Source organism: Pleuronectes platessa, chromosome 18 (assembly GCF_947347685.1).
Source record: "Pleuronectes platessa chromosome 18, fPlePla1.1, whole genome shotgun sequence".
Classification (NCBI taxonomy): Eukaryota; Metazoa; Chordata; class Actinopteri; order Pleuronectiformes; family Pleuronectidae; genus Pleuronectes; species Pleuronectes platessa.
The window spans coordinates 22793806-22814632 of NC_070643.1; the positions used below are offsets into that span (position 1 = coordinate 22793806).

The 20827-nt window shown below is 49.4% G+C and overlaps 3 protein-coding genes across 3 annotated transcripts in view; all 3 read right to left on the minus strand.

Moving 5' to 3' along the window:
• The window catches only part of npr1a (natriuretic peptide receptor 1a), a gene marked incomplete at its 5' end in the record, with an annotated part of 17790 nt that extends 8403 nt beyond the window's left edge, over window positions 1-9387 (minus strand). The window contains 11 exons of the mRNA XM_053447237.1: window positions 435-539; window positions 1049-1126; window positions 1208-1282; window positions 1579-1699; window positions 2142-2226; window positions 2317-2452; window positions 2565-2659; window positions 5783-5933; window positions 6268-6381; window positions 6465-6655; window positions 8715-9387. Of these exons, the coding sequence (XP_053303212.1) occupies window positions 435-539; window positions 1049-1126; window positions 1208-1282; window positions 1579-1699; window positions 2142-2226; window positions 2317-2452; window positions 2565-2659; window positions 5783-5933; window positions 6268-6381; window positions 6465-6655; window positions 8715-9387 (1824 nt within the window). The remainder of the gene's footprint in view (window positions 1-434; window positions 540-1048; window positions 1127-1207; window positions 1283-1578; window positions 1700-2141; window positions 2227-2316; window positions 2453-2564; window positions 2660-5782; window positions 5934-6267; window positions 6382-6464; window positions 6656-8714) is intronic.
• A 5762-nt stretch (window positions 9388-15149) lies between these two features.
• LOC128462016 (zinc finger protein 691) lies at window positions 15150-17248 on the minus strand. The gene is made up of 3 exons (XM_053447238.1): window positions 16928-17248; window positions 16381-16668; window positions 15150-16232 (listed from the first exon to the last, which is right to left on the minus strand). The coding sequence occupies exons 1-3, from the start codon at window positions 17148-17150 to the stop codon at window positions 15268-15270; spliced, it is 1476 nt and encodes a 491-aa protein (XP_053303213.1). The 5' UTR covers window positions 17151-17248; the 3' UTR covers window positions 15150-15267.
• A 482-nt stretch (window positions 17249-17730) lies between these two features.
• LOC128461472 (zinc finger protein 791) lies at window positions 17731-20799 on the minus strand. Its single transcript, XM_053446395.1, has 2 exons — window positions 20496-20799; window positions 17731-20272 (listed from the first exon to the last, which is right to left on the minus strand). The coding sequence occupies exons 1-2, from the start codon at window positions 20797-20799 to the stop codon at window positions 17982-17984; spliced, it is 2595 nt and encodes an 864-aa protein (XP_053302370.1). The 3' UTR covers window positions 17731-17981.
• Between the last annotated feature and the right edge of the window lie 28 nt (window positions 20800-20827).

Sequence of the window (20827 nt, forward strand, 5' to 3'; positions counted from 1 at the left end):
GGGGACAGACAGTGTCTAGATGAGAAGGGACAGACAGTGTATAGATGAGAGGGGACAGACAGTGTATAGATGAGAGGGGACAGACAGTGTATAGAGTCAATGAGGGGGACAGACAGTGTCTAGATGAGAGGGGACAGACAGTGTCTAGATGAGGGGGGACAGACAGTGTATAGATGAGAGGGGACAGACAGTGTATAGAGTCAATGAGGGGGACAGACAGTGTCTAGATGAGAAGGGACAGACAGTGTATAGATGAGAGGGGACAGACAGTGTATAGATGAGAGGGACAGAGGGGCTGGAGGGGCACAGGTGGTTGATAGAGGGATCCAGAGGGTTAACAGGTATAGGGGGGTACAGAGGGACAGAGGGACAGAGGGACAGAGGGACCAGGTCCACAGGGTTCATGGGGGGTGTGGAGTCGGGTGGTGCAGTACCTGTAGACTGCCTCTGGGGCAGTACTCTGTGATGATGCACATGTTGGGGGGGTCGATGCAGGCCCCGATGAAGCGAGTCAGGTGCTCGTTCTGGACGTCACGCATCTGCAGGACGAGAAGCTGCAGATTCAAAATCATCAAATCACAAATTCAATCCTAATCATCACGTCAGTGGGTCGATGGGCTGGTTAGTCTGGTTAGTCTGGTTAGTCTGGAAGAAGCTACAACTCCCAACATGACCATTAGCATCTTACAGAGAAAGCCCTGTCCCCCCCCCCCCCCCCCCCCCCAGTAGGGCCAGCAGGTAGGTCATTAAGAACAGAGACGTCAGTAGCTGAGGAGGTGATATAACGATGGACAGTAGAGGACCCGGTCAGTCGGTAGGCAGGGGGTCAGTACATCAGGTCACCTCGTTGGTCAGTGAGTCAGTTGATGGGCAGGTGGTAGGTTGGGAGTCAGGTCAGTCGGTAAGATCTGACACTGGCTTCACATCCAGTGAGCAAGGCAGCGATCAAGTACTGGTTCATGCTCAGTGCTCAATCTAAGAAGGTTGATCCTCAGAGGACCATGAACCTTCTCTCAGGCTCCTCAGCACCAGCAGATGGACGTCTTACGTGTTTCAGCTCAAACAGAACCTTCCTGGTCAGCTCTACACGCTTCTTGTTGATATATTTGATGGCAGCTAGATTTCCCTGCAGAAGACAAAATCAGAAGATGAACAGGTTCCTCCACCACCATGACCACACACTGGTGTGTAGTCCACAGCCTCTCACCTTGTAGTATCCAGTCTTGGTGTAGATCTGGAAGTTTCCCTCCATGGTCATGAGGGAGCCGTAGTTGGATCCTTTCTTCAGAGACACAGTGAGACCAGTTAGTGCAAAGTATCATCTGTACTGGGAACCACAGAAAGGTTCCTCCAGAACTAAATCCATGTTCACTCTAAAGAAACTAATGAAGTGAGTTAGATGTTTGAGTGTGAACAACGAGGAGGTTCCTCCTCATCAAGTCCCTGAACGTCTGAGGAACTTGATGAGAAGGTTCCATCTCCTGATGAGTCTGGTGATCTTCATCACCTGGAGCCTGAGCCCACCACAGCTCATCATCACATGTGGCTGCAGGTCTGAACTTTGTCTTATCTTGTTACCAGAGACATGGTGAGTCGGCTGCAGGCTCTCTTCAGGACTTTCTCCAGGTTGCTCATCTGGACGTCGTCCCAGGAGACTCTCCACAGCTGAGCAGCCAGCTCGCTCTCCAGCTTCAGCTTCCTGCTCACACACCAGCAGCACACACAAACCACTGAGCAGGCTCCCAGTAGGAAGCGTTTCATCAAGTCAACGTGAACGTGAATATGAACGTGAATATGAATATGGATATAAATATGAATATGAACGTGAACATGAATATGAATATGAATATGAATATGAACATGGATATAAATATGAATATGAATATGAACATGAATATGAATATGAATATGAACATGAATATAAATATGAACGTGAACGTGAACATGAATATGAATATGAATATGAATATGAACATGAATATAAATATGAACGTGAACGTGAACATGAATATGAATATAAATATGAACATGGATATAAATATGAATATGAACGTGAACGTGAACATGAACGTGAACGTGAATATAAATATGAATATGAATATAAATATGAATATGAATATGAATATGAACGTGAACTTCACCTGCAGATAAAGATGGTCACCGTGACGATGATGACGAAGATGAAAGACATCACTATGGCAACCATCTGATGCATCGAGACTGTACCTGCGGAGGAGAAGGGGGCGTGTCAAAGAGTGATGCAGGAGTGGGCGTGGCTATGTAAGTGCAGCTCTGTGAGGAGGCGTGTCCACGTACGTGCGAGGCACGAGGGTTTGTCGTTCTTGAAGCCACACTCCGGAACATCTGGGGGCGGAGCTCCACCTGGCCACTGGAAGCTCCGCCCACTCTGCATGAGCAGCTGTTTTCTACTGCTGTTGTACACACACACCACCTAAACACACACACACACACACACACACACACACACACACACACACAGTTGAACCTCTTGTCTGGTCGTGGTGACATCACAGTTTCTTTAAAGTGAGGTCAGGAGCTTTCACCTGAAACTCTCCAGAGTCGACGTCCGTCATGTCCCACAAAGAAAAGTCCATCTGTCTGTCCCCGAACTCGTCCATCTCCACCACGCCCATCACTCCTACAGACACACAACCTGCCTGTGACTGCACTGCTACAGACACACAACCTGACTGTGACTGCACTGCTACAGACACACAACCTGACTGTGACTTCACTGCTACAGACACACAACCTGACTGTGACTGCACTGCTACAGACACACAACCTGACTGTGACTGCACTGCTACAGACACACAACCTGACTGTGACTGAGTTGTTAGTGTTTCCTCAAATTAAAACGAGCCAATTAAAAGTCTCAAGTAACTGCCGGGGGCGTGGCCAATACAAAGAAAAGTGTGTGTGTGTGTGTGTGTGTGGATCTAGATTTCTGCCTCTCTCTCTTCACTCTCCTCCTGTCGTCTCCTACCCCCCCGATGCAGAGTGATTAATGTCTCTGTCCCAGTGTCTGTGTCCTGTTGGAGGAAAGCAGCAGAGGCGAATAAAGACTTGTTTATCAGGGACATCGACTCTCAGTCCGTCTGTCAGTCACTGAGCCGACAGCACACCAACACAAACCGTCACTTTCATTCTGATTCATTCTGATTCATTCTGATTCATCTCAATATGAAGATGATGAACTATCGACAGGCTGCAGGCCAGCAGCACTGAGCGGAGGAAGTGGAACGTGTCTCAATAACAGACGACAGGACGTCCTGGTCTGTCCTCGTCCAGCAGGAGATGAGTCGTGATCATCATGTGTGACCGTCCTGCACCCCCGCTGTAGAGACACTGATAACAGCCTAGCTAGCTTAGCATCACAACTGAGCCACAGCTCATCCTTAGTGGTGTTGATGTAATCCTGCTGATGGACAGAAGTAATAAACTCCGACAGTACCATGTGTGATGGGGGGGGGGGGGGGGGGGGGGGGGGGGGGCAAGAGGTTAAACTGGGGAAACAATCATCTCATTGGAAAAGTCATTGATTAGAAGCTGAGCCAATCAGAAGATCAATACAAGGTTTTAAACAACAGTGACGCTGGGAAACTGTTAATTTCATTTAACCTGATTTAAGTTTTCTTGTGCCAGGTTTGCTGACACATCGCTGACCTTTGGCCTTTGACCTTGATGATGTCAGCATGGTGACATTAGTTTCCTGCAGTGGCAACAAAGTAAGAGTCTGGTTTCATGCAGCTCCCTCTGGAGGCCGGGGGTGGGCTGCTCGTAAAAACAGACTGTCAGCTTTAAGTAAATGACGAGGCTCCGCTGAGAGGCATCAGGGTCAGAGGTCAGAGGTCAGAGGTCACGGCAGCTCACTGATCAATAAACACTGAAGAACACGTCTTGAGGAAGGATTCCAGATTTATTTTACTGCAAAACAAACAAACTACTTTAATCTCACACACATGAAACATTTGGCTAAAAACCAGGAGGTTTAAAATGTGCAATATGTTGATGTGAATAAAGGGGAAATAGTTTAGCATTATATATATTTGTGAATAATAAACAGAAAGGATGAACATGTTCTGGTGAAAGGTTTTAAGCTGTTTGAATATCAACGTGAATATTAAAAATCAAAGAGCCGTCGGTGTCGTGTCAATTTGTCGCTCTGTGAATCTGGTCTGATCTGATTAGTGGGTCGTCTCCAGCTGAGGTCAGCAGTCAGCCTGTCACTTCCTGTGAGGGATGTTTGTTTTCCACACCTGGAGCTTCCAACCCCCCCCCCCCTCCCTCCCCCTTCAGGCACAACCAGAGAGACAGACCTGATCTAAATGAAGAACACGAGACACCTTCAGTCTGTTGACTCCCAACTGTCCTCTTGTCATATCATCTGATGCTGTCCAGTTATGTCTTTGTGTTTGTGTCATATATAATAATATAATAAAAGTAGAGCAGCTGGACCTTTCACACCAGCCCCAGGACCAGCGTGCCAGACTACCAAGACCACCAGGACATCCTGTCTGGTCTTGTCCCTCCTGTCCAGTCTCCGTATGTCTCCCTCTGCTTCTCAGCCTGTTTGTGGACGCTCAGTGATCCGTCTCTAACAGCTTTACTGCCTCAGTCTGTATTTTTCCATCCACATGATAAAACGTCTCATCTTTTTATTTTCTAAATGTTTCACCATCTCAAACAACAGAAAGATATTTTCTTAAAAACCAAACGACTGATTTCATGTTTAAAACAACACGTGTCTGATGGATGGAGACGTTAGGTCAGACAAACTTCTCCGCTGACGAATCACAGGCTGTTGTTCTGTCTTTCTGTCTTTGGACGGACTCGACTTAAACCTGAGAGGACAAACATCAGCTGCTCTCAGGTCAGATCGTTGGAGACAAGACGTTTCTATGTAGTAAAAATAGAAAACACTTTTCCTAAAAGACGGTGGAAACAGATGAGCAACGTGGACGTGCACTCCAACGTCCTGTAGGGGGCAGACTCATAGTGGGGGGGGGAGGGGAGTTGACTGTAATAAAGCAAATAATCTGAGACATGAAGTTTGTTGTTTGAGAGAGAAACCATCTTATCGCTCAGCTCCACCAATCAATCACTAGTCGGTAACCAATGGACCCTGACCAAGTATCCAATCAGGAGTCTCCGTGCTCTGTGAGGTCACCATGAGAAAGAGAGGCTGGCATTTCCTTTCTGCAGATTTTCTACACACACATACACACGCACACACACACATGCACACACCGTGTTAGCGTAGCGTTGCAATGTAAATGTGTCCCAGCTGGAAGTGACACTGGGAACATGGAGACAGGACGTCTGAGACCAAAACCACCAACCAGGACAGGGAAACCACAGGGAGCGCTCTGATAGGAGGATCAGACATGACATCTCAAAGACGAGGATCCAGCGGGTCAGGTCTAGGGTTAGGGTCAGGGTCAGGGTCAAGGTCAGGGTCAGGGTCAGGGTTTGATCTCCACTGATCTGAAAACCATGAAGTTACCTGAACGACCAGCGGGCTCTGAAGGACCCGGCCTCTGGTCTCTCGTCTGTCTCCTGAGATCATGTGTTGATGATTTGTTGTTATACAAATAGACTCAGTGTTTTTTATTGCACTATGAGATATTTATGTTCTGTGGTTTTTGTATTATTTAGAATCCTGCCTTTTCTCATCCAGCTCTGTGATTTGATTGGCCGACAGCTCAAGGTTCCCATGCGTCTCTGAAAAGTTTCCCGAACATTCTGATGAGAAACTCACCTGGGAATGTTCTGTTCCACATCCTCCTGGTCACCAGGTCCTGTTGGGGTCTCAGGACCCCCCCCGGGGCTCTGTGCTGGCCCAGGGTCTCGTTCAGAGCGTGAGCGTAGAGCATCACTCCGTCGTGGAAGCCTCCGGCGATCAGGTTGTACTGGAACAGAAGATACATCCAGCTCAGTGGGAAACATGTTTCAACTCTGAATCAGAGGCCATGTTGGGATGTGAAGGCATCAGAACATCTTTATATGATCTTCTGTTCATTGTTAAATGTTGGTTCAATCAAACATCAGGATACGCTTCGTTATGTCTGGGTTCTCCTCTCACATGCAAACAATGACCCGAAGAACCAGGAACCATCAGATGATGGAGATCCTTCGTCTTCATGTAGAACACTCAGGTTCTAACTGTGTGGAACCCAGAGAACCGGGCTCTGACCTCCTGCTAGCGCTAACGATGCTAACCACAGCGTCACAGTGTGTAGGTACCAGAGAGTCTTCGATGGTGAAGTTGAATAACTTCTTTGCGTCGCTCTTCAGAGTTTCAACAAACTGACGATATTCTGGATTCTGAGGCTCCAGGTACGACAACACCTTCACGCTCTGACGACAACAACACAACAACAGGCAGAAAATCAATAACAACAAACAGCAACATCACACTTGTTTAAAGAAGGTTCCCTCACCCTGAAGGCGAGTTGGGCGGTGGAGTCGTCCTGGTCCCCTCGGTACCAGGGTCTGACGGGGCCCCGCCCCCCCAAGCCCTCGGCAAACAGGTCGATAAAGAAGAAGACGTATTCCTGCAGGTCCACCCCCTCCTTCCAGAACTGCACCATCAGACTCCTCAAGATGTCCCAGGAGCAGCACAGGTACACAACTGAGGAGACGGACAACAGGACTTCCAATCACACTTTATTTTGTGTATTTAACTCAACTTGAGTTTTTTCCTCCTTTATCTTGTCTTTATATTTTCTTGTTGTTTTTCCGGCGTCAACATAATAAAGAAACAATGGAACCAGACATGTGACAGACAACACAACCACCTACACCAGTCTGTGGTTGTGTTGTCTCTTTGTGGTTGTGTTGTGTATCTATAAGTTTGTTTGATTGTCGTTGTTAACATGTTCAGTCAGATCCATGAACACAATGGAGCAAACAGCAGGTTGGAACCAACACACGCTTCAGATCCAGTGTCTGGTTTCCTCCTCTGATGTCACTGTCCCTGACTGATGACCTCACTGCTGGGCTCCTCAGTAACCATGGTGATTATCACTACCCCCCCCCCCCCCTAACGAGATCGGTCTGGCAGGAAACACTCGTTAACGCTCGTTATCTCTGGTGCTTTGATCTCCACTCAAAACAGACTGAGCTGATTGGACATGTGATGTGTTCAAGGTGATTATTGATAATTATAACAACTTTCAACACAACTACTCACAAATTACTGTCCTTTCTTTTTAGGTTAGTTCTGTTTTAAGATCATTTTGAGAGGCAATGATTCTCAGTTGTCGTCAATCCTCTGGTTTGTCGTTTTGGAATAACTTTGTATCTGAGAATAAAAACTCAACTCCTGGAAACAGACATTAAATTAACACACACACACACACACACACACACACACACACACACACACACACACACACACACACACACACACACACACACACACACACACACACACACACACACACACACACACACACACACACACACAAGTGTTGCCAGCGGCTACAGATGGCCTCAGATCATGACAGGAGCAGTCAGTGTGTCTGTGTGTGTGTGTGTCTGTTGTTGTAAAGTCGATCAACATGAAACTCTCCTGATTCAAGTATCAACACAAAAGGCTCTTTGATGGAAAAAAAAGTTTCAATGTCGAGTACCCAGTTCCCATGGTGCATTTCACTAACAATCAGCCAATCACAGATCTTGAGCTTCTGTGACGAGAGCTGTGATTGGCTGATGGAAGCTCCCAGGAAAAGATCTGACTTTATTTGGCTGAATCAAACCAAAGTCAAAACAAACTGGTTCCTGTTAATACGCACGTGCAGGCCCAGTGTACATGAGTGGGAATAGAGATTCAAACTCTCTGAGTGTCACAAGTGTTCCTGATCAATGAGTGAATGTAAATACACCACCACACTAACATTTGATCATTAGAGCCGCGGGTACATTCATAACCTTCATCTATGTTCCCCGTGTCCTCTGGGTTAGTTAATGGTCTGCCAGCTTTAACTGTGGTGGTTACAGAGTGTTTCTATCAGCTGACATTCAAACAGCAGCTGACAAATATGCATTAGTGGGTTTTTACACTGGTTTCTATCAGAATAACACACACACACACACGCACACACACACACACACACACACGCACACACACACACACACGCACACACACACACACGCACACGCACACACACACACACGCACACACACACACACACCTGTGTCTGACCTGAACTCTTTAGAAAATGACCTAACGATGAAGGAATGTGACGAGTCCTCACAAAGATACACAAACCAGAACCCAAACACACGGACGGAGTCAGAAACTACTGGAGCAGAAAGATCAAATAATAATTAACTATCATTTAACGAGGAGAAACGGCAGGAGGAGAAAAACAACATGGAGGAGGAGAGAGGGAAATAAAGATGTGAACAGGAGAGAAGAGACGAGCAGCCGTCCTCCAAACAGAAGGTTGGCTGTTCGATTCCCAGGCTTCCCCATCTGCATGCTGAAGTGTCCTTGGGCAAGATGCTGAACCCTGAATGTCCTTCATACATGTTGATTGCACTACATGTTAGAAGCTTTGGATAGAACCGTCAGCTGAGTGACATGTAATGAGACGTGAGTGATATGATTTGTGTCAGAAAGCAAAGGAAGGAGGAAGGAAGGAAGGAGGGAAGGAAGGAAGGAAGGAAGGAGGAAGGTGTCTGACCTCTGCCGTTCTCTCTGATGTCCTGCACCAGAGACTTGAAGTTGACATCGTCCTCGAGGACGTGGTCCCGGGTGGTGATGCTGCGGTTGCCTAGCTGCGTGTACAGCCCCTCTATGGCGAAGTAGCACTGCCGGTCGTCGTTGGCGTCCTTGTTGTCACTGAAGATGAGCATGGCGTGCCGCCAGCCGAACTTCTCCTGGATCCGGGCGCCAAACTCCCCCAGCTTCTTGTGGGTGGGGCCCGTGTTGGTCACCGCGGCGTAGAGCTCGAAGCCGATGGCGCGGGCGCCGGCTGTCACCATGGGAACCCCCCAGTGGGTGGTGAAGCGGGCGACAGGCGAGGAGGAGTAGTCGCAGCCGGGGCCGATGAAGGCCCAGGGGTCATGGGACATCTTGAGGTCAACAGCAACTAGTGGGGCCATAGAGTCCGAGCAGAAGCCGTCGAGGTTTTCTGAGCTGCCGTTAACTAGCCGGAGCTTTAGGCCCGGCAGCAGCCAGGGGTCAGAGTTCACCCGCCGCACCGCCTGGTGGAGGGCCGGCGCCACGCGGGGCCAGGCCCACGCATAGTCTGTATTAGTGAGGGGCAAGATGGCTGCCAGGATCACCTCCTGAAGATCCCCTGAGGTGTTGACAGCTGACAGCGAGGACTCACCTGACGGCGCGAGGAGGAGGAGGAGGAGGAGGAGGAGGAGGAGGAAGGAGGGAGGCCACCACCCGGACGGCATAATGACGAGGAGCCCAGCGACCTGTCAGACGAGCTGCAGGGAAAAACAGACCACAGTCCAGAATTATATATAGAACTTTCCACAGTTTCATGAACTTGTTCTTAATAAAGTCTGAATGTAAAAAGATAAACACGTTTCCCATTCCGCCGCTGCTGGGAGTTCTGGGAGATCAGCCTGGTGTTCATGCAAACTGCTGCTGTGCATTAGAGCCATATACGAATCAAATCCTTAATTTTGTTTATCGTTAAAAACGAAGAACTCACAGATTAATAGAACATCATAATGAAATTATTTTATATTACACACTGGACCTTTAAAGGACACACAAACACACAGTTAATAAATATATACAAACATCACGACTCTATTAAACTACCTGAAGAACAGAATGTTAGGATTCATCTGAGCTCAGTGAACCGACGTGTCGTCAGATTCAAATTCATCCGTTAACGTTTCGTTTAACGAGCGCAGAAATGAAACTGAAGCCGTTTTACCTCAGTGTCACGACAAGATGTAACTCAGAGATACTGTGATGATCCCTGTGTGTGTCTGTGTGCGCCAGTCTGTGTGTCTACGTGAGTGTGAGTCTGTGTGTGTGTCTGTGTGTTTGTGTGTGTGTGTGTGTGTGTGTGTGTGTGTGTCTGTGTGTTTGTGTGTCTGTATGTGTGTGAGTCTGTGTGTGTGTCTATGTGTTTGTGTGTGTGTGTGTGTGTGTGTCTGTGTGAGTCTGTGTGTGTGTGTCTGTATGTTTGTGTGTGTGTGTGTGTGTGTGTGTGAGTCTGTGTTTCTGTGTGGTTGTGTGTGTCTGTGTTTTTGAGTGCGTCTGTGGGTGTTTGTGTGCGTCTGTGTGTCTGTCTATATGTGTGTATGTGTGTGTGTGTGTCTGTGTGGGTGTGTGGTATGTGTGTTTGTGTGTGTGTGAGCCATTGTTCTCCAGCAGTCTTCAGTCTTATGTAAGTGTTGTTGCGAAACAGCAGCAGAGACGAATGAAGAACACACAGAGTGGATCAGGAACACGTCAGGAACACGTCAGGAACACATCAGGAAAACGAGAGGAACACGTCAGGAACACGTCATGAACACGTCAGGAACACAAGAGGAACACGTCATGAACACGAGAGGAACACGTCATGAACACGAGAGGAACACGAGAGGAACACGAGAGGAACACGTCAGGAACACGTCAGGAACACGTCAGGAACACGAGAGGAACATGTCAGGAACACGAGAGGAACACATCATGAACACGAGAGGAACACGTCATGAACACGTCATGAACACGAGAGGAACACGAGAGGAACACGAGAGGAACACGTCAGGAACACGTCAGGAACACATCAGGAAAACGAGAGGAACACGTCAGGAATACGTCAGGAACACGTCATGAACACGTCAGGAACACAAGAGGAACACGTCATGAACACGAGAGGAACACGTCATGAACACGAGAGGAACACGAGAGGAACACGTCAGGAACACGTCAGGAACACGAGAGGAACATGTCAGGAACACGAGAGGAACACGTCATGAACACGAGAGGAACACGTCATGAACACGTCATGAACACGAGAGGAACACGAGAGGAACACGTCAGGAACACGTCAGGAACACGTCAGGAACACGAGAGGAACACGTCAGGAACACGAGAGGAACACGTCAGGAACACGAGAGGAACACGTCAGGAACATGACAGGAACACGTCAGGAACACGTCAGGAACATGTCAGGAACATTTCAGGAACACGTCAGAAACACGAGAGGAACACGTCAAGAGCACATCATGAACACGTCAGGAACACGAGAGGAACACGTCAGGAACACGAGAGGAACACATCAGGAACACGAGAGGAACACGTCATGAACACGTCATGAACACGAGAGGAACACGAGAGGAACACGTCAGGAACACGTCAGGAACACGTCAGGAACACGAGAGGAACACGTCAGGAACACGAGAGGAACACGTCAGGTACACGAGAGGAACACGTCAGGAACACGAGAGGAACATGACAGGAACACGTCAGGAACATGTCAGGAACATGTCAGGAACACGTCAGGAACATTTCAGGAACACGTCAGAAACACGAGAGGAACACGTCAAGAGCACGTCAAGAACACATCATGAACACGTCAGGAACACGAGAGGAACACGTCAGGAACACGTCAGGAACACGAGAGGAACACATCAGGAACACGAGAGGAACATTTCAGGAACACGTCATGAACACGTCAGGAACACGAGAGGAACACGCCAGGAGCACGTCAAGAACACATCATGAACACGACAGGAACACGAGAGGAACACGTCAGGAACACGTCAGGAATACGAGAGGAACACATCAGGAACACGAGAGGAACACGTCATGAACACGTCATGAACACGAGAGGAACACGAGAGGAACACGTCAGGAACACGTCAGGAACACGTCAGGAACACGAGAGGAACACGTCAGGTACACGAGAGGAACACGTCAGGAACACGAGAGGAACACGTCAGGAACACGAGAGGAACATGACAGGAACACGTCAGGAACATGTCAGGAACATGTCAGGAACATTTCAGGAACATGTCAGAAACACGAGAGGAACACGTCAAGAGCACGTCAAGAACACATCATGAACACGTCAGGAACACGAGAGGAACACGTCAGGAACACGTCAGGAACACGAGAGGAACACATCAGGAACACGAGAGGAACATTTCAGGAACACGTCATGAACACGTCAGGAACACGAGAGGAACACGCCAGGAGCACGTCAAGAACACATCATGAACACGACAGGAACACGGGAGGAACACGTCAGGAACACGAGAGGAACACCTCAGGAACACGGGAGGAACACCTCAGGAACACCTCAGGAACACGTCAGGAACACGAGAGGAACACGAGAGGAACACGTCAGGAACACGTCAGGTCTCAAAGTTTGGTTTGGTACTTGATAGGGAGAGCCTTCGTTGAAAAGCGACAACGAGATGAGTTTGTTGGGTCTTGGAAAGTCTTGTGCTGATGTGAATATTATATATTTATATAAATCCGTCAAACAGGGGCTGCAGTGAACTCTTAGTTTTAAGATTCAGGGGTAAGTACATTGAATATCACCCGCAAAGCAGTGGAAAGAGACATCATACTTTTCAAATATTGATGCTAGGGGCAGCATATATAATGGAAATAGGATGGGGCCTAGAAGGGATCCTTGAGGGACCCCACATGTAAGAGTAGTAATCACCCAGGTGGACAGAGAAACTCTTATCTGTTAAGTGTGACTGAAACCCTCAGTGCTGCCCCCAGAGAGATCGGGGGGGGGGGGGGGGGGGGGGGGGGGCAGCTCAACAGCATGTTTGAAGGCAGCTGGGACACAAGCAGAAAGAAGACAGGTGTTTATCTGGGAACACATGAGCTACCAGTGTCACAGACCTGCTTACCAAGACGAGCAGGGATGTTATCTGAGGGGCAGATGGTGGACCAGCTGGGACAGGGAGGAGATGGATGTGGCTCCACCTGATCAGCTGAGTGCAGAGGAGATGGTGAGTGGGCGGAGTTACAGATGAAAGAACTGACATTTTCTCAACACAGAATGTAAGAAAAGAATCACAGAGACTGAGTCAGATATGAACTCAGATTCTGTGATTTTAAAGCTCTGTCAGATTCTGATGACTGAGTCGTTTCACCATCTTCTGAAAGTGCTTCAGTGCGTTTCATCCTCTCATCAGCCCTGAGGACATCTCCTCCACCGAGCAGGAGCTCAGAGCAACACTAGATCCTAAACATCAGGGATACTCCACTGGAATTGATGTTATCTATATAAATATAAACACTATAAAATATATATATATTTATTATATAAACACATCATATACACTTTATATTAAATAAAGGTTATCTCAGAAATCTGTGAGATGATTTTCACCTCTGAATATTTCAAGAAATATCAGTTTATCAGTGAATCTATCGAATATTTAAATGCATTGATTATTGATCATAACAAAGGTTCCAGGTGAAGTTGGTTTCAGGTCCTTACCTGCTCAGGTCAGTTTGATGCCTCCTGCAGCTTCATGTGTCCAGAAGAAGAAGAGAAGAAGAAGAAGAAGAAGAAGAAGAAGGAGAAGAAGAAGAAGAAGAAGAAGAAGAAGAAGAAGGAGAAGAAGAAGAAGAAGAAGAAGAAGAAGAAAAAGAAGAACAACAACAAGAAGAAACAGAAGAAGAAACAGAGGAAGAGGGAAAGAGTCGGGGTCTGTCCAGGCCCGCAGCTCTCTGTCGGTCCGTAACGTTTCCGGTTGTGTCTCGCGCTGACCGGAGATTGAAGAACGGGTCCGTCCCGGTTGTTCCCGGTTGTTCTCGGTTCAGTGTCGGTGTTCCTCTCCGGTCCGTCAGTGCACACACCGAGGCGCACCAGCGGGCGCGCGCACACGGGCACACTTTTGGTGGTGAAGTTGGGGGGCGGGGCGGTCGTGTGTGGTTGATGACGAGGCCCAGGGGACGCACGTGTATATGTGTTTGTGCACGCGCATGTAAATTAATCACTTTGAGTTTAATTCATATAATTCCTCAGACTGGCTTTATTTATGGCGCCACCTGGTGGAGCCTTCACTTTATTAACTGTTTCCACACCTGGTTATAGTTCCATACACAGATGACCTTATATAAAGATTATCAGTGAGTGTATATAAAGATTATAAAGAATGATCTCGAGGTCTCTCCCACACAGACAAGGAATCCTGAGTCAGTCTCAGCTTCGATCAATACGTCCCAGCTCGTTTTTCTAAAACCAAATAACTAATAAAACCAAACTGATCAGAAACATGAACAATGGAAAGAGCCCTGATAAGAGGGAACAAGGAAATACCACTATTTATTATTATGGGACAAGACAAGCATCAGATTTATCAACATTCTGATGTCACCAGTGTCACGTGATGTCAGAATTTGTGTGTGTGTTCATAGAGTAAATGGACAACGCACACAATGAACCTCTGACTGTGTGTGTTTTAACAGGATACACCCGGTTGACCAGGAAATCACTTTGTAACACAAACACTCTTTGTAGCTCTTCCTGGAAATGATCAACACACACACACTCACACACTCCACCCCTCCACACACACACACACTCACTCACTCACTCACCTTAATGAAAACCCTCTAGAAACGCACCAAGCTGTCCAGTAGTGATGTCACTAACAAGCGCCTTCTTCTTTCCCTCCCACCGTCCACAAATGAGACGCTGCCAGTGACAGCCACCAGGGGGCGATCGAGTCTGTGGTTCGAACTGGAAAGAATCGACCAGCTGCTAATGCAGAGACAGGAAGTCGCCTCCGATTATGAAAAACGTCAAGTTTTAATGTTTTCAACTAAAAGTTTTAATATTTTCAACTAAAAGTTTTAATATTTTCTAAGCTTGTCACATTAGAGAAAGCTTTGTTGTCACGGAGATCAAACTGAAGCATGTGACATCACCTGCACTGTAAAACTCCAGACGTTCAAAGTTCAGATAAAACTGTAAAAAGTGCCCGGCTGCTTTTACATACATTTTTAAAAGGTTCCGTTCTACTTGTGTATTTGTTTGGTTATGAGACAAATATAAAAATGTGGATCTCGTGAATTGAAATGTTCTGTGAGGAGACGGTTGAAGTTATGAACTGAATGATGTTCTACGTTATGTCTCTTTAGGAAAACAGACGATTTGAAAAACAAAAAGATTTGACGAAATCTGTTCCTGTAAATGAATCAAATGAATTTATTATCAAAGCTGTTCTCAGATGATCGACTGTAACAGTTACAAACATTAGTCGGTGAATTTCTAGTTTCTACATCACGTTTTCTGTCCAGTTTCACAGCATCAGACTGATCTGCTCAGTCCAATCTGTCCCTGCAGATGGTCCTGCTCTCTCTGAGTGACCGGTCTTCAGGTGGTGGACCAGGTACTCCCTCCTGGTGAACGTCCTCCTGCAGAGTCCACATCGGTGCGGTCTGTCCCCGGTGTGGATCTTCAGGTGTCTCTCCAGACTCTCCTTCCTGCTGAAGTCTCTGCTGCAGAACTTGCAGCGGTACGGCTTCTCTCCGGTGTGGACCCGTTTGTGGATCTCCATCCTCCTCATGGAGCTGCACTTCTTCCCACACACGTCGCAGGTGCTGCCCAGCTCTTTGTGGGACCGCAGGTGGTCTCTGAGGTTCTCCGTCGAATCCAGACAGTCCCCGCAGGCCCCACATCGGTTCTCGGGCTCCTTGCAGTGGTTTTCAGCGTGCCGCACCAGAATCCCCCGTGTGTAGAAGGAGTTCCCACAGACCCTGCAGCTGAAGGACTTGGCAGGACTCTGGAAGGGGACCCTCTGTCTGCGGAGGCTGCAGGACATCTGGTCCTGGTCCTGAGATGTGTTTTGTCTTACATGTTTTCTCAAAGTTCTTCTTGAGCTGAACTCTCGACCACAGCTGCCGCAGACCAGCAGCTTCGGTTCTACAGGAGTCCCCGGTGTCCTGAGGTCCGGTTCAGACTGAGCGTCTCCGCTGTCTTCATCAGGCGATTGGACAGCAGAGTCCCCATGATGGTGTGGAGGTAGACACCCAGGTTCTGGTCTCATGAGGTCTGACGGGCTCCAGAGAAACTCCTTCTGTATGTGGGACGAGATCTGAGTGGACCAAGAACTTCCCTTGTCATCGTTGCTTCCCATCAGCCAATCAGGACTCGATGTGAACTCCTCAGAACCTGAAGCTCCACCCCCCTCCTGTTTGTTGTGCAGAGTGAAGCTCCGCCCCCTCGGCTGCTGCTCTTCCTCTGTGGTGGAAATGAGCAGAAAACCTGGAGGAGAAAAACAGGAAGAGGAAGTAAGACACCCAACATTTAACGAACAGTAAAAAACTTTTAGCTCATGAATTGGAAAACAACTAAACTGCTTTAAACTTTATAATGCTGGTGACTATGGTAACCTACACAGGAAACTACCAACCTTCCTGCTGGGGGTTGAACTGCTCCAGCGTCACGTGACCCTCATCCACTTCCTGTTTGACAGTGATTGCCTCAGGATGCTCTTCAGTAGGCTGAGGCCCCGCCTCCTCCCGGTATGACTGAATCTGATTGGAGAGATGACTCCCCCTAAGCCAATCAGGACTTGGTATGAACTTGATGTGTCGGACTTCAGGTCCTGAAGCTCCGCCCTTCTCCTCTTTAATGGGCCGATTGAAGCTCCGCCTCCTCATCCGCTGCTCTTCTTCTGTGGTGGAAACCAGCAGAACCCCTGGCGGATGAGAGCAGCTGCTACAGTTTGTGACGTCATACTGTGTGACGCTGTCACTGATGGTTGAGTAGATTTAATTTGAATGTAAATTAAATAATATCGACAAATAAAAGATATTTCAGATGAAATCAGGTGTTTTAATTAAGAACAGTTTTAATGAACCGCAGCAGTGACCCCTGGTGGTTGAACCCGCAGGTCACAGTCTGCGGGACATTTTCTTTTTATGAAAGCAACAAAGAGCAGAAGTCTGTCCACCGACCTGCTGGTGTGTCCCCCGGTGGTTCCCCCGGTGTGTCCCCCGGTGTGTCCCCCGGTCGTCCCGCGGTCTCCAGCAGCTTCCTCTGTCTCTCGACCTCCTGCTTCAACCGGAACACGTCGTGCTCGTATTCGCTGATCGTTTTGGACAAACAGCGGAAAATGTCGTCGGTGACCGCGGAGAGACGCTGATCCACGATCAGCCGCAGCGCGTCGAGCCTCGACATGTCGGAACCGACAGAACCGACACTGGGACCCGGAGCAGCCGCAGGGTTCGAGCACCGACAGTTAGACACTGGAGGACGAGTCTGACCGGAAGTCTTCAACATAAGAGCCTCACTTATTTTACTACAGATGTTTGAGTTCACAACATCTGCCTGAAGTTTATAACGCTCGTCATTTCTCTTTAAATATTACACTTGTACAAAATAATAAACTGTCTAATTTTAACCGAGTCTCCAAAAAAAAGCCCCGTAGTTTTATTCTGAAAGTTTCGATGTTTCAATTCAGGGAACTTCCGCTGTTACACACCCGTCATAACTGACAAGTGAGTTCACAGGTAGTGTGGCTCGGAACTCGTCCACCAGGGGGCGCTCAGCGAACATGTTAAGAGAACATGTTTATGTTTACATTCAGACACGTGAGGAATAACATCAATAACAACACAAGTATTTACACCATCAGTCAAATCAATCCTTCACTTATTGAAATATATTTAATACTCAAAGCTAAATTCGTTCTAAAAGATGGTCTTCACTGAAAGGTTCAGACTTCACCCCCCCCCCCCCCCCCCCCCCAGGACGGAAACTGATGCAGAGGAAGAAACAAACTTTTCTTTAAGAACAAATTAGTTTTATGCAGCTTGAGAATCGCTCTGATGTCAGGACCTGAAACATTGAAGAAATCTGAAAGTAAAATTAATAAATTAAAGTAATTATTTTGTACAACAAAAATATCAATTCACTTGTTGGTTTGTGATTCTGGAACTTATTTTATAAAAAGTTTTATGTGACACACCCTCAGTCCGATAATTCAATAACTGTCCGTCTGTGTGAACACTACAGCTGCGTGCCGTCCTCACTCCTGATTGGCTCCTGGTGGTTCTTCAGGTGCAGGTCTCGGGAGCTGGTCTGGACGTCCTGGTGGACCTTCAGGTGCAGGTCTCGGGAGCTGGTCTGGACGTCCTGGTGGTTCTTCAGGTGCAGGTCTCGGGAGCTGGTCTGGATGTCCTGGTGGACCTTCAGGTGCAGGTCTCGGGAGCTGGTCTGGACGTCCTGGTGGACCTTCAGGTGCAGGTCTCGGGAGCTGGTCTGGACGTCCTGGTGGACCTTCAGGTGCAGGTCTCGGGAGCTGGTCTGGACGTCCTGGTGGACCTTCAGGTGCAGGTCTCGGGAGCTGGTCTGGACGTCCTGGTGGACCCTCAGGTGCAGGTCTCGGGAGCGTTTCTCCTGGTAGCTCCTCCCACAGACCCTGCAGCTGTGGGGTTTCTCTCCAGTGTGGGTCAGCAGGTGCTTCTTCAGGTCGTTCTTGGTGACGAAGGACTTCCAGCACCGGGGGCAGCCGAACACCCGGTCCCTCCGGTGGAAGCGGATGTGGGTTTCCAGGTATCCTTTGGTGCTGAAGCTCTTGTTGCAGAGGACGCAGCTGAACGGCTTCTCCCCGGTGTGGGTCAGCCTGTGGGCCCTCAGCCCCCCCACCTGCCTGAAGGCTTTCCCACAGACGCGGCACTGAAACGGTTTCTGGCCTGTGTGGATCCTCTTGTGAACCTCCAGGACCTGAACGGACGCCAGGTTCTTACCGCAGGTCTCGCATGAGACGCGTTGTGCCGGTTTGTCCCCGGTGTGTTTCCTGATGTGCGTCGTCAGAGCGCTGTGATCGATGAACGTCTTCCCACAGAACTCACAGATGAACGTTCTCTCCGCACTGTGGATCCTCTGGTGGCGCCGCAGCGCACCGGGCCGGGGGAAGGATTTACCACAGAGGCTGCAGCGGTACGGTTTGACACCGGTGTGACTCCGCATGTGGGTCTCCATGTTCTGGAAGGTTTTACCGCAGATGTGACAAATTTGACCTGCGTGTCTGTGAGTCTGCAGATGGTCTATCAGCGCCTCTGATGACGGGAGACCTTCACCACAGACGCCACAGACGGACTCTGCTGAGTGACTCGTGGCGTGTTTCCTCAAACTGTCTTTATGCTGAAACGATTCACTGCAGACTTTACAGCAGTGAGACGGTGGAGGCGTCCTCTCAGACTGCAGGTTCTGGGAGTCCGCTGGAGGCTCAGGGCTCTTGTCTTGGAGGGTTTCCCCTGAAGGACTCCTGCTGTGGGTCTTGAAGGCGCTGCTCTCGGGGAAGGTCTCCCCGGTGTGGATCTGTCTGTGGCGCCTCAGGGCTCCAGGTCGAGGGAAGCGCTTGTTACAGATGCTGCAGCTGTAGGGTTTGATCCCTGTGTGGCTTCGCATGTGTGTCTCCATGTTCTGGAAAGTCTTTCCACAGACGCTGCAGGTCCCACGAGTCTCTCTGTGAGACTGTAAGTGGGTCAGCAGACTGTCAGCTGAGTCCGCCCGCTGTCCACAGACACCACAGACACCACAGACACCCTGAGACTCCCTGCAGTGCATCTCAGCATGTTTCCTCAGGAACCCCTGGCTGTGGAAGGAGTCCCCGCAGACGCTGCAGCAGAGCGAGGACGACTGAGAGGACTTCGGTCCTGAGCTGCGTCTTCTGACTGTCCTTGGTTTCAGAGTCTCAGTGTGACTGTCCTCACTCTGGTCTCTGTCCGTCTCGTGGCTCGTCCGCTGCTTCTCGAGGTCTTGGGTGTCGGGGGTGCTCCGGCTGTGGGTCTCCCCGGGTCGGGGGAAGCTCTTGCTGCAGCTGAATGGTTTGACTCCTGTGTGACTCCTCATGTGCGTCTCCATGTTTTGAAAAGTTTGTCCACAGATCTGACTGATCCCGGTGCCGCCTGGTTCTCTGTGAGACGTGATGGGATCCAACAAACTGTCTGAGGACTTGAAACCTTCTCCACAGAGAAGCTCGTCTGCATGAGACTCCACGTGTTCCTCCAGATTTCCCTGGTGCTGGAAACGTTCTCCACAGACGACAGAACCGTGAGTCACCGGCCGGCCTGACGGGGCCCTGCAGGGCCTCCTGCTGCAGGACCGCCGGCCTCCAGCACCCTCCATCTTGTGTGTGTCTTCAGCAGGGGGGGGTTTGTCGCTGGTCTTCCAGTCGTGGACGCTTTCAGGTGCACAGCCGTCAGAGGAGGCGGAGCTTGACGGGGCAGGGGGGGGGTGGACGGTCTGGTTTTCATCGGTGACTGTCGACCTGAGAGTGGATGGAACGATGGCGTCTGAAAGGAAAATAAAAGATGATTCAGCTGGGTCTGTGTCATCCCCCCCCCCCCCCCGACATCTGATCACTTCCTGTTTCAACTCATTTCAGCTCCTTCACTTTCTCATTGATTCACAACCTGTAACTTAACTTAATCAACCAGTAAATCTTACCCTCATCTGATTGGCTAACCATCAGTCAAAGCGGCGAGGGGGGGGACGCGGCGAGGGGGGGGGACTCACCGACCCGGGTCAGTCGAACCACCGGGCTCAGCAGCGCCTCCAGCAGGCGGCTCTGTCGCTCCAGCTGCCGCCGACACTCGTCCAGCTCCCGCTCCATCAGCCCCGCGACCCGCCCCGCGGCCGCCGCCAGCCGCTCGGGGAGGAGCCGCCGCAGCAGGTGGAGCAGGCCCGTCGAGCCCCTGGAGCCGCCCCTGCGCTCCTGCAACAGCCCCAACACCTCCCCCCCCACCCGCTGCAGCTGCTCCGACACCCGCTCCGTCAGGGCCCGGGGCCCGGGGCCCGCCGGGGCTCGGCTCAGAGACATCCCGGGGCCGAGCAGTGTCCCCCGGCCA

Bases quoted from the DNA above. Each gene is read 5' to 3' on its own strand.
- LOC128462016 (XM_053447238.1), bottom strand. From the start codon at position 17,150: ATGTCGAGGCTCGACGCGCTGCGGCTGATCGTGGATCAGCGTCTCTCC. The intron at 16,669-16,927 runs GTCGGTGGACAG...CTCATCCGCCAG, and splicing joins ACCGGGGGACACACCAGCAG to GGGTTCTGCTGGTTTCCACC. The intron at 16,233-16,380 runs GTTGGTAGTTTC...TTTCTCCTCCAG, and splicing joins GTTCAACCCCCAGCAGGAAG to GTTTTCTGCTCATTTCCACC.
- LOC128461472 (XM_053446395.1), bottom strand. From the start codon at position 20,799: ATGTCTCTGAGCCGAGCCCCGGCGGGCCCCGGGCCCCGGGCCCTGACG. The intron at 20,273-20,495 runs GTGAGTCCCCCC...TTTTCCTTTCAG, and splicing joins GGTTCGACTGACCCGGGTCG to ACGCCATCGTTCCATCCACT.